We start from the raw sequence: 13534 nt of genomic DNA on the forward strand, positions 1-13534 counted from the left end.
ACCGGCCTGGCCGGTAAAAATGATGGCTGGTCCCAATGTTATTAATAGGGAAAAAAAAAAAAATAAATAGAAAGGCCGGTATTTTTTTCCACAAAAGGTGGCAACCCTACTCACGGCGCTTCAATTTCCGAAGTCGGCCGGTTTCCTCATGAGGCAACTTCGGCCAACTTTGGAAATCAAATCGACGCGAGTGATATTGCGCTGGCGTTTTCTCATTATAGCTGGCAGAAGGCAGTTCTGGGAGATTGTCGCCCCACAGAAGAGGAGATTAGTCGCCAGGCGACTAAATCTGCCCTTGTGCCCCTGCCCTTTATGGGTTATTTTGACCACCACTGCCGTCCAGTGAAGAACTGTGGTCAAAATGTTCCTGTCCACCAGACAGTGCTCCTGATAAGATCCTGATAAAAAGCAAGAGTTTTGGCGGCGAGATCCGTGGACAGTGGCATTTATTTCACTTTGGTTTACTGCGGAATCTCCCCGAATCTGCCCATGTGCCCCTGCCCTAAGAGCGAAGCTAGTTTTATACTATAAACAACTTTATTGCTTTATTTCCAAACCTGCCAAATTTCACTTTCAATTGGCTTCAGAGCTGCACAGTTAGAAAGGAGAGTGTGTGCCTGACACAGCATGACTAAGCAAAGATGGACTGAAAGAGCTGTATTCTGAGTGACCTTGCTATATACAGCACGTGTTTGTTCAGGCAGCTTAAATGCTTCAATTAAACCGGCACACACATCTGGAGACCAGCCATTTATATTTAAAACTATTTTCTTTCATTCATGTTGTTACATTCATCCCTCATGCACTTTGTTACTTCAGACCAGATATTTAGTTATGGCTAAGCTAATTGCAAACCTTTGGGCGCTTTATTTATTTGTGGGTTCTGTTATACAGAAACCGTTTCTCTACGAAGCTCAGTAGAAGGCCAAACCAGTGGCGTAACTAGATGTTACTGGGCCCCACAGCAAAATAATTTTAGGGCCCCAACATATCCAGAGGTTGTCCTTTTTTTTTTTTTTTACAAATGTATGTTGAAATTGCTAATTAATTAAGACTTCATCTGGTCCCCTATACCTCCTGGGCCCCCCTGGAGGGGGTACGCCCCTGGGCCAAACACCATTGTATATGAAACTTAAAACTGGACTTAAAACCGTCAATTGTTTGTTTGTGCTGGGTAATGTAATACTTTTTCGTTCGTAAATTGTATCTGCAAGGTGATCATGCTTCTCATTCCCTTCCACAAGCATTTAATGTAATAAGGGGGGTGACAATCAAACGGGGAGATTTCGTCGCCGGCGATAAATCTTCACTACTGCAGGCGACTAATCTCCCTGAAATGCCTTTCCACCAGCAAGAATGTAAATCACCAGCTGGATGGCATAGGCGTTGCTTCGGTTTTCAGATGGCGCTCAAAGTTGCCTCACAATAAACGGTTAACATCTGCAATAAACTAATAAAGATTACCCTGAGAACTACAGTTTTGCTTAAGTTTTCAGTACAGTTTCACTTTTATTACATTTTCAACGTAAATTTCCTTTTCTGTGTATACAGACCCGTGAAAAATATCACATACTTGCAGTATCTTAGTGTACGTTAATTTTATACAGTTTAGACTACATTATAAATAATGTTACAAATGTATTCTTGTGTTTCAGGATTCTAATCTCACCTGGTATACAGAAAATCCAGATTTCACCAAGTGCTTCCAAAATACAGTCCTGATATGGATTCCATGCATCTACCTCTGGTTATGCTTACCATTCTACTTTGTATACCTCCGGCAAAATGACCAAGGCTACATCCAAATGTCACACCTCAACAAGGCCAAAACAGTAAGTTACTATTTTACTGCCAGCAATACAGCCTGATATCAGGCCTGTATTTCACACAAACCCAGCAGTTGCTTATCAGTCTGTTCCAATCAGTGTTCCTCTTACTGCCAATAAAATTGTTCCTTAAACTCATAATTGTACTATACTCGATGCAATTGCCAACTTCGTTCTTTTCCCCTTTGGAAAAAATAAAATGTCACCTTTGCATTTTCTAGACAGATATAACGCCCCTTATATGAAATCTCTTTGCTAAAAAGTGAATGTCATTGGTTGGCATATGCAGTAATAAAGTCCCAGTGCATTTAATTTGTGTTTTTATTTGTTGCTATACACAAAACTCTGCCAGCTGAAAGGAAACTATGAATGGAAAAACCCAAATAAAACATTTTTCATGCTCGTTCAAAATATAATAGGGCAGGATACCAGGAATGGGGAATTTTCTGACACAACAGGGGAAATTATTTTTTTCTAGCTTTATTATAAAGGAAAGGCAACTCTTTTCTAAAGTCATTTAGATGGGGTTTATACATAAAATAAAAAATAGTTTCCTGAAATTCACATCTTCAAACATCTAAGCTATGGACCAGCCCAATAGGATTACATTAGAATGCAATGTTCTAGTATATTATACTAGATCAACAGAAAAGGAAAACATTTACAATTTGTTTAATGTAATTTATTATTTTAAATAATGTATCTACATGATAGAAATGAGGAGTCAATTTAAGTGCATCTGGATATGCTCCTCTAAAGTCCTTGGATCACTGCTTGTGCTTGGGAGGATCTCTTTTGCTCCTCGCTGGACTAGACTCTGTCTTCAGGGACTGAATTATGGATGATGCTGTCATTTGTAGAACACAGAGTGATGTTTGTTCAGTACTTTGCAGCATAACTCTTCATTTATTTTTAGTTTATTTTGTACATTAAGAGCTGCAAGCATGAACACCTTAAGTAGAGTAATGGAGACTGTCTCTTCTAAAGTATTAACACACTGCTTTTAAAAGGGGTGGTTCACTTTTAAATTAACTTTTATTATGATGTCCACATTCATATTCTGAGACTATTTGCAATTGTTTTTTTTAATGTGTATGGTTTTTTAATTATTTAGCTTTTTGTTCAGCAGTTGTTCAGTTTGGAATTTCAGCAGCTGGTTGATAGGTTCCAGTTTCCCCTAGTAACCAGACAGTCATTTAAATGAGAGACTAGCATTTGAATAGGAGAGGGCCGGAATGGAAGGTTATGCAATAAAGAGAAACCATAACAATAAAATTGTAACCTCACAGAGCAATTTTTTTCCGGGCTGTTGGGGTCAGTGATCCACCCATCTGATGGAGGCAGAAGAAAAAGATATACAAAATGAATGGCAATTAAAAAGCTGCTAAGAATAAGACATTGTATAACATACTAAAGGTTAACTTAAAGGTGAGCAGCCCCTAATGATAATGTCAAAGAAGATGTATTTACAGGCAGTCCCCAGATTACAAACATCCGACTTACATACAACTCATACTTACAAACGTAGGTTTGCTTGGCCATTATTAGCATTTAGCTTTAATAAACCACCCTCTCTGGCTTGTGTTGTCTACTGCGGAGCACAGAAATGTAAAAATAAATATGCACAGAAATGTAAAAATAAATACTATCTTAAGACAAACATCTGTGCATTATTAGGTAAATGTACCTGTTCCAGCTTACATACTAATTCAACTTAGGGCTTTAGCACACGGGCAGATTTGGGGAGATTTAGTCCCCTGGTGACTAATCGCCTCTTCTTCGGGGCGACAACTGCCTTCCCTCTGCTAAAATGAAAAATCGCATGCAGCAATGCACTCGCGGTGCTTCGATTTCCGAAGTTGCCCGAAGTTGCCTCATGAGAAAACTTCGGATGACTTTGGAAATCGAAGCGCTGCGAATCTGCCGTGTGCTGAAGCCCTTAAGCACAAACCTACAGACCGTATCGTGTACATAACCTGCCTTTCTGGTTGTACATTTTCTTATAAAATTGTAATTGATTAGTGCTGACACTGAGCATAGCTTTATTAACTTGCTGTATTTCCTTTGCAGGCTATAGGTTTCATCTTATGGCTAGCCTGCTGGGCAGATCTCTTTTACTCATTCTGGGAAAGGAGCCAGAGTATTTATCGTGCTCCAGTGTATGTTGTGAGTCCAACTGTGCTTGGTATAACAATGGTAAGTTAATATCTGTTCAGGATTGTTGATGCTATTTTTTTAATTAAGCTTTAACGCATGACATTATTTAGTGGTACTACTATGTTTCACTGTGTCTTTGCTGAGGAACATCTAGAGAGGCGTATATCACACCTGCAGCACTTATTTTTGTATATTAACCACATGCACTGCAGATATCGGTCTATTCTCAAAGCTTCCTGCTCCAGTGAGGTCCGGACTGAGAGTCAAAATAGGCCCTGGCATTTCAGGTACACAGAGGCCCAAACAGCCCCCAGCAGCCCACTAAATACTGACTTTCTATGGCACCTTATAGCAGCCCCTTTGGCTTTTACCAGAACCCACAGATTGTCAGTCCGGGCCTCAGCTCCATCTTATACAGCTCTGCCCTGTCCTTTGAAGGCAGATGGGGTAGTTCTAGGAAACTAATACCACTAATGTGGTAACATTTAAGTGATTTTTGTTTTTTTCAATATCCATACTGAAAAACGGATTAACTATGAAAAAAACGAAAAAATATAAAAAAAAGGATTAATTATATCTTAGTTTGGATCAAGAACAAGGAACTGTTTTATTATAACAGAGAAAAAGGAAATCATTTTAAAAAATTTGGATTGTATGATTATAACGGAGTCTATAGGAGACAGTCTTTCTGTAATTCGGAGCTTTCTGGATAATGGGATTCCAGATAACTGGTCCCATACCTACCTAGATAGATAGATAGATAGATAGATCTAGATATAACAAACAAGAGAAAGTTGTGCTCACCACTAAATTTTAAAAACCATTAAGTGGGGGTGCAATGATGCTGTGACCACAAAATCTGCACTCAACCCATTTTCAATATATTTAGGACACGGAGACATTTTGTGCCTTAAACTACTAAAAAAAATGCCTTACCCTTTAAACAAAACGTATTTGTCCATATATTGCAATACATTTAAGCTGGCCAACTATGTCAAAGTGATCCCTGGTATGGATAGTCCTACACTCGGCTTCCATCTGATTCCTACTGTTTTATTATTACAGAGAACATTTTAAAAAATTTGGATAAAATGGACTTTATGGGACTCTATGGCCTTTCCATAATTTGGAGCTTTCTGTATAACCCATATCCATAGCATGATGTCCAGGAATTATACTGAACCCTTAACACTTTATGGGGTATATTTATCAAAGAGTGAAGTTAATAGTGAAGTTCCGCAACTAGAGTGAAATTCCACCACTCTCCATTCATTTCTATGGGATTTTTATAGGCGTATTTATCAAAGGGTGAAATTTCACTTTCACCCATTGATAAATACGCCTTTCAAAATCCCGTAGAAATGAATTGAGAGCTGCGGAATTTCACTCTAGTGGCGAAACTTCACTTTTTGATAAATTTACCCCTATATCTTCCTTCAGTTTAGCTATCATAATATAGGGGGTTTTAGGGTTTTTGTATCCTTGTTGTGCTGCTTATTTCAGTCTAGAATTTTGCTGGATTTTAAAAGCACTATAATAATATATTCTTAATTTGCTTTTACAGCTGCTAGCTACTTTTTTAATTCAGTATGAGAGAATTAAAGGAAAGCAGTCTTCAGGCGTAATGTTGAATTTCTGGATCATTACGTTGTTGTGTGCCATAATAATCTTCAGGTCCAAAGTTCTACATGCCTTAAAACCGGTAAGTGAGCTTATTGCCTACAAAAGAGTATTGTGTAGATTTCAACTGTATTCAGGTCACGGTCTGTATGGTCTGAAGCTCTGCCTGCTAATTTAAATGGAAAGCAGAGTAAATGAGACACCCAACACCAGTGATATCTAGTGACTATAATTCATTTTTTATCAAGGTACATGTTGCAGCTCCATAACTGGCAACTATATGAGAATTTAGCCACAAGGAGGTTTTACAAATCACTGCTGCCTATAAATGTGTTCACGGTTTCGGAAAAGGCCATGCGATTTCAGCATCTGCTAAATATGAATTTAACATGTAGACCATGTGTTCAGTTGGTGTATGGAATTGTACAAATAATTTTGTTCTTATAGTTCAGTATGAGTGCACACAGGAGTGAATATTTGAATATAAGAGATTTAAAGGGGTGGTTCACCTTTAAGTTAACTTTCAGGGGCATATTTATTATGCTGTGTAAATATAACGTTGGGATAATACACCATGCAACGCCATCGTCAGGCTTCGCTTTGTAAAAAACGGCATAAAAAAAAAGCAAAATATTTACCATTTCTTTTGTAACTTCCGCCGGAAGCAATGTAAAATATTGGCGGCAAATCTGGCGTCCGCATGGCGTAAAATTAAACACACCATGCAATATTTTACACCTTTTTTTTCTTTTTTTCTACGAATTTCATTTTACACAGCATAATAAATATGCTCCTTAGTATGTTATAGAATGACTAATTCTAAGCAACTTTTCAGTTGGTCTTTTTTTTAATAGTTTTTTAATTATTTCTGACGTTCACCGACCCCATCTAAAAAAACAAATGCTCTGTAAAGCTACACATTTATTGTTATTGCTACCTTTTATTACTCCGCTTTCTATTCAGGCTCTCTTCTGTTCATATTCCAGTCCCTTATTGAAATCAGTGCTAGGATTATTTGGACCCTAGCAACTAGATTACTGAAATTGCAAATTGAAGAGTTGCAAAATATAAAGCTGAATAACTCAAAAGCCACAAATAATAAAAATACAATTCAAATGAATAGAAACCAAAGGATGGGATCTGTGAAGTGTTTCATCTGGACCAAATTTGCCTGGTTCAGTAGCCAGAAAGCACAGCGGAGGGTAAAAAATGTCTTCCAGTAGACTGTTGTGGAGAAAGGAAGCTGAAGCTCAAGTTTTATTTTCATCTATGGGAAAAAATGTTATGCCTGTAAAAGAGTGGTTTAAATCAAGAAAGGCTGCGCGGTCACCTTTGGCCTCCGATTGACACCAATGAAGATTACATCTTGTTTACCATAAGCCGTAGGGTTCAAATGTTGGAAGTACATACCTTTTTAAGAGGAAACTCTTTTTGCTGCTGCAGAGAATGGAATACTCGTTCTTATTAGCCTTCGTGTACCTACTAGAAATTTACTTGAATGACAAGAAATGTAAAAACCTCCTTAATGTATGGATTTTTTTCCCATCTTCTTTTCGCAGGATGCTCGGATAGATGTGTTTCGGGATACCACGTTCTTTATATACTTTTTGCTGGTGTTGGTGGAGCTTATACTTTCTGCCTTCCCAGACCAACCGCCTCTGTTTTCTGAAAGAGTCAACGTCCCTGTAAGTGACAGTGTTTCCCTAATGTAACCCAATTTTCTGTGGCCAGTTGTGCAAACCATACGCTAGATACAGTTTGATCCCCAGCTAGATATGGGATCATTTAATTAAACAGTGAAGTTCGCTCTTTGCTTAGTAATAGCAACCAATCAGCAAAAAGGATTTTCACTATGTGGCTGGTTACTAGATCTGAAGATGGTTTGTTCTTGTTATTACCCCATGAGCTTCAAAACCTGAATAATGTTAAAAGAGATGGCAAAGTTTGCTTTGGTTGTTTGTAAGCACATTAAGGGGCCGATTCACTAACTTCGAGTGAAGGATTCGAAGTAAAAAAAACTTCGAATTTTTGTGCTCCTTGACTATCGAATTGGAGTAAATTCGCCTGAGTAGAATGATTCGAATAGATCGAGCGCAAAAACGCTGCGACTATTCGCCATTCGATAGTCGAAGTACTGGATCGAGCGCAAAAACGCTGCGACTATTCGCCCATTCGATAGTCGAAGTACTGTCTCTCTTAAAAATACTTTGACTGCCTACTTCGCCACCTAAAACCTACCGAATTGCTTTAAAAGCCTATGGGAAAGTCCCATAGGCTTGTTTTCCAAGTTTTTGATAGAATAAAAAGGCATTAGATCGAATGAAAATCCTTCGAGCGAATATTCGATCGAGCGCCTATTCGCCTGGCGAATATTCACCAGCGCGTAAATTCGCCCGAATTGCCTATTCGATTCTATTCGAATCTATTCCCCAGTCGAATTTCGAGGGATTTAACCCCTCGAAATTCGACCCTTGATGAATTTGCCACTTAGTCGTTGTCATTCACATTTTAGAATTTGTGTTACATGTATAATCCCTGAGTTGTTCTTTGACAGTGTTACATTTAGCTTCTTATGACATTTCCTTACATTTTTATAATTGGTGACGTATATAGGTTAGTGAGCATTCACCACATTGCTTTACTGATGGATTTTTCTTCTATTGCTGCTTTGTTAGAAACCTGGAAAATGAGGAGTTGCACAAGTGGAATGTGTGTGGGAGGGATAGTCCTCAAGGCTTTTGGGGGATTAGTGAAATCTGAGAAAAATGTGATTATTAGGCAATCATTTGGATTTGTCTCATATAATCATAGTGAGGTGCCTTTCTAGCAATGCCCATGTTTGACTATTTTAATTATTGTGCATGTTTAAGAGAACTTTATGGTTTAAAGGGATTCTGTCATGATTTTTTTGGTGTCATTTTTATCTTAAAATTCCACTGTTTAAATTGCAAATAATTCACTCTACCATGTAAAATGTCATTCCTTAACCAATAAGTATATTTGTTTAGTTGTAATATTGGTGTGTAGGCGCCATCTCAGGTCATTTTGCCTGGTCATGTGCTTTCAGAAAGAGCCAGCACTTTAGGATGGAACTGCTTTCTGACAGGCTGTTGTTTCTCCTACTCAATGTAACTGAATGTGTCGCAGTGGGACTTGGATTTTTTACTATTGAGTGTTGTTCTTATATCTACCAGGCAGCTGTTATCTTGTGTTAGGGAGCTGCTATCTGTTTACCTTACCATTGTTCTATTGTTAGGCTGCTGGGGGGGTGATATCACTCAAACTTGCAGTACGGTACATCAATAAAGAGTGACTGAAGTTTATCAGAGCACAAGTCACATGACTGGGGCTCCTGGAAATATGACAATATGTCTAGCCCCATGTCAGATTTCAAAGTTAAATATAAAAAACTCAGTTTGCTCTTTTGAAAAACAGATTTCAGTACAGAAGTCTGCTGGAGCAGCACTATTAAGTGATGTATTTAAAAAAAAAAAAAAGTTTGCCCTTAACAGTATCCCTTTAAATGGAAGACCTGTTTTTTATAATAATGTAGGGCAAAGTAAAGGTTTTCAGCCCATATACAGTGCCTTTAGATCTTTGACCAATTTTTGACCATCTGAACTGAAACTTTGTTTTCCACAATGTTATTGTAACACAGTATAACGCAATTCATTTTTGTTAAAGGGGATGTTCACCTTTGAGTTAATTTTTGGGGCCTATTTATTATGCTGTGTAAAACGAAATTCAATGAAAAAAATGGTGCAAAAAGCTGTGGGTAATTTTACACCATTCAAACACTAGATTTGCCACCCTTATTTTACATTGCTTCAGTGTATATATACACTGTTTTTTATGCCATTTTTTACACAGTGAAGCATAATAAATAGGCCCCTAGTGTGATTTAGAGAATCATATTCTGAGACTATTTGCAATTTTTTTTCAATTGTATTGATAGTATTGAGTTAACTTTTTATTCAGCAGCTCTCCAGTTTGCACTTTCAGCAATCTGGTTGCTAGGGTCCAAATTACCCTAGCAACCATGCATTGATTTGAACAAGAGATTGGAATATGAATAGGAGATGGCCTGAAAAAAAATCCAAGTGTTTTAAAGAAATGAAAATATCATGTAGTGTTACCCTGCACTGGTAAAACTGATGTGTTTGCTTCAGAAACACTACTATAGTTCATATAAATAAGCTGCTGTGTTACAATGGCGGAAATTGAAAAAAGGCTATATGGCACAGGTTAAATAGTGGATACCAGATAACGCCATTATGTTCTACAGAGCTTATCTGCTGTGTAACCTGAGCCTTTTCTCTGTTGAATGTCTGCCCCCATTGCTACACAGCAGCTTATTTATATAAACAATAGTAGTGTTTCTGAAGCAAACACAGCAGTTTTACCAGTGCAGAGCAACACTGCATTATATTTGTATTACTTTAAAACACTTTTATTTTCTGATGTTACTGTTCCTTTAACTAAAGTTAACTTAAAGGTGAACCCCCCTTTAATGCTATAATTATCTCAAAATGAATATTACTTTGACTTTGTGATCCTCATTCTGCTGAAAGATGAACCCTTGTCCAAGCTTCACTATTTATTTGCTTTCCAACCCATATCATTTTTCCCCTTAGAATCCTTGTCCAGAGTCAAGTGCATCCTTCCTTTCCCAGATCTCTTTCTGGTGGATAAGTGGGTAAGCTACATTTATTAAACATACACTTGGATATATACTCATTCAGCCAACATTCCACCCTTTAGCATTCAGCCTTGATAATAACATATGTATGAGCATTTAGAATCCCTGGGTTTTTGGATAATAGATCCCATATCTCTCTTGTTTATAAACAAAATCTTTATAAACACGAAATATAAGTATTTATAAACACAACAATATAGTTGGTCTTGTCCAAGGCCAGGTATTTTCCTATTGATTTGAAAGCCTTGATAAAATAAATGGGATTTGCACACAATGGTTGCACTTCAAATCTCAGTCTGCTGACGTATTGTGAACAAGTACCATCATCAATACATCTTCTCAAGTACAACAGAGATAAACATTTTCTTTTGATTTTCTGAGAATTGGGAAATAGTCACGTATCAGATGAATCATTATTCATCCTTTTCTCTGCAGCAGACAAAAGCATGAGAGCAGAATGCCAAAGAAGCCATAAGGCTTTATTTATTCAACTTCTCGCTATGTATGTTTCTGGCAACTCTACTATGGCGTGAGTCTTAAAGGAGAAGGAAACCCCCAGGGCGCTAAACCCCTCCCCCCTCCCCTGTGCTGCCCCCCTCCCTCCTCCCCCCTGGCCTACCTGTCCCCCTGGGCAAATGCCCCTAACTTTTTACTCACCCCTCTGCGCAGGTCCTGTCCACGGAGTTCGCAGTCGCCATCTTCTCCCACGCGTGTCTTCTTCCTGCTCTGATCGGCGTTTTCTGGCGCATGCACAGTAGGAACAGGTACCGGTACGGCTCTACTGCGCATGCGCCGAATGTCACGAAGTGAAATCGGAAAACTTCGTGACATTCGGCGCATGCGCAGTAGAGCCGTACCGGTACCTGTTCCTACTGCGCATGCGCCAGAAAACGCCGATCAGAGCAGGAAGAAGACGCGCGTGGGAGAAGATGGCGACTGCAAACTCCGTGGACAGGACCTGCGCAGAGGGGTGAGTAAAAAGTTAGGGGCATTTGCCCAGGGGGACAGGTAGGCCAGGGGGGAGGAGGGAGGGGGGGCAGCACAGGGGAGGGGGAGGGGTTTAGCGCCCTGGGGGTTTCCTTCTCCTTTAAGGTGGCCATATACAGGGAGATCTGCTCGTTTGGCGATGTTGCCAAACGAGCGGATCTCTCGCCCCATATATGCCCACATTGAGGTGTGCGATATCGGGCTGATCTGATTGCCGGCCAACGATCGGATCAGAATGGAGGCTATACGGGTGGTCGGATTGCAGGACCGCATCAACGGGTTTCTTTAACCTGCCCGATCGAGATCTGGACTACTTTCAACCAGATATCGATCGGGGAAGCCTGTCTGAGGGCCCCACACAGGGGCAAATAAGCTGTTGGCAGCGTAACATGGATATTTTGTCAATGTGTTTGTCCTTAATACTGTTGCTGCCTTTCTTCTGTAGGATGATGGTTCAGGGATATAAAAGACCATTGGAAGCTAAAGATTTATGGTCCTTAAATAAAGAAGACACATCAATGGAAGTTGTACCTGTCCTATCCAAGAACTGGGAAAAGGAATACAACAAAGCCAAAAAGTAAGATTTTGGTGCTTTTCAAAAAAATAAAAAACCAAACATTTTTGGAGATGAAGTCCTTTTGCTAGATCTATAAACAGCTGAATTAAATGCAATTGATGCTTATGCTGTTCTGCTTTTCAAAAGATATCAAGATGCAGCCAAGCTAATAGTGCATGGGTCGTTTGATGCTGTTAATGAGCTACAATTTTCTCATTCTGTTTCATTTAGAAAATTCCACCTCATTTCCACCTCCTGACTTTATCATTTGAAAGTTAGGGTGCACCCTCTATATTTCTCTTTTGCCACCAAAACCAAGTTGTGATTTCTGACTATTTATTGTTGTACAAAAAAAAAACCCTTTAAACTGATCCCCTCTTGATTCCCTACACGGCATATGTCTCTGCAGAAAATCTGTTGACATATACTATGTGATTTTTACATTTTTTTTTTTTTTACAGGGTCCCTTTGAAAATGGTGTACTCTCCCAAAAAGCAAGCCAGTGTAAACTCAAAGGAAGACGTCAGAGAGGAAGCAGAGGCTCTCATTGTGAAACCAGCCCCTAAGGAAGTGGAGCCATCCTTGCTTAAATCACTTTACAAAACCTTTGGCCCTTACTTTTTCATTAGCTGTTTCTTTAAAATCTTTCATGATGTTTTGATGTTTTCTGGACCACAGATCTTACAGTAAGTCCACTGTGCATAACAGTAACTCTGCTTCATCTGAAAATACTAAAAACATTAAAAAAAAAAAAATGCAATTTATTGAAATCAAGCACAAATAGATGACAAAGCACTCTGGGTTCTCTTTGTTCAAGGAACCTTTAGAGATAACTTTTAGAGATTAATATACAGATACTGGGCAATAATAGAGAGGAAATGGAAGGAAGTCCGGGTTTTTTTACATGGTTTCCTAGCCAGACTGGTGGACGAGTATTTGTGGATCCTGATCTCATGAGCCACACCAGACTGACAGACGTTCCTTAAAAGAGCAGTAACACCAAAAAATGAAAGTGTTTTAAAGTAATGAAAATGTCATGTACTGTTGCCCTGCACTGGTAAAACTGACCAGCAACACTACTATAGTTCATATAAACAAGCCGTTGTGTAGCAATAGTGGAAATTGAAAAAAGGCTATATGACACAGGTTAAATCAGTTAACACCATTATGTTCTGCAGAGCTTATTTGCTATCTGCTGTGTAACCTGAGCCTTTTGTCCTTTGTATGGCTGCCCCCATTGCTACACAGCAGCTTATTTATATAAGCAGTAGTAGAGTTTCTGAAGCAAACACAGCTTTTTTGTTTTTACCAATGGAGGACACCACTGCATTTACTTGTTTTATTACTTGAAAACAGTTTTTATGTTACTGTTCCTTTAACAGAAATGCAACTTCTGTCACTTTGGTCAGCTGATAACCTCCCACCAGGGCCGCCATTAGAAATCACGGGGCCCCGTACAACAAAATTTTTGGGGCCCCCTGGGCCCCGCCCACACTGACGACCAAGCTCCGCCCCATATCCCGCCCACATCGCAGTTAAAAGACCACACAGACATCAGCGCTAAAAAAGTAACCCCCCCCCCCCACACAAGTTGTAAAAAGCTATTGATGGTCAGGGCCCCCTTATAAAAAAAATTGGGGCCCCAAAAAAAAAAAATTAAAATTTTTTTTTTAAAAAACATTGGTGGCA

At 39.0% G+C, this 13534-nt stretch overlaps 1 protein-coding gene across 3 annotated transcripts in view; it reads left to right on the forward strand.

The window, feature by feature from the left end:
- Positions 1 to 13534, forward strand: part of abcc1.L (ATP binding cassette subfamily C member 1 L homeolog) — a 78942-nt gene that overhangs the window by 27139 nt on the left and 38269 nt on the right. For all 3 annotated transcript variants that reach the window (XM_018236334.2, XM_018236333.2, XM_018236335.2), the window contains exons 2-8: positions 1656 to 1832; positions 3897 to 4022; positions 5548 to 5685; positions 7163 to 7288; positions 10238 to 10299; positions 11735 to 11866; positions 12307 to 12531. In XM_018236334.2, the coding sequence (XP_018091823.1) occupies positions 1656 to 1832; positions 3897 to 4022; positions 5548 to 5685; positions 7163 to 7288; positions 10238 to 10299; positions 11735 to 11866; positions 12307 to 12531 (986 nt within the window). The remainder of the gene's footprint in view (positions 1 to 1655; positions 1833 to 3896; positions 4023 to 5547; positions 5686 to 7162; positions 7289 to 10237; positions 10300 to 11734; positions 11867 to 12306; positions 12532 to 13534) is intronic.

The sequence above is a fragment of the Xenopus laevis genome, chromosome 9_10L (genome assembly GCF_017654675.1).
Source record: "Xenopus laevis strain J_2021 chromosome 9_10L, Xenopus_laevis_v10.1, whole genome shotgun sequence".
Taxonomy (NCBI): Eukaryota; Metazoa; Chordata; class Amphibia; order Anura; family Pipidae; genus Xenopus; species Xenopus laevis.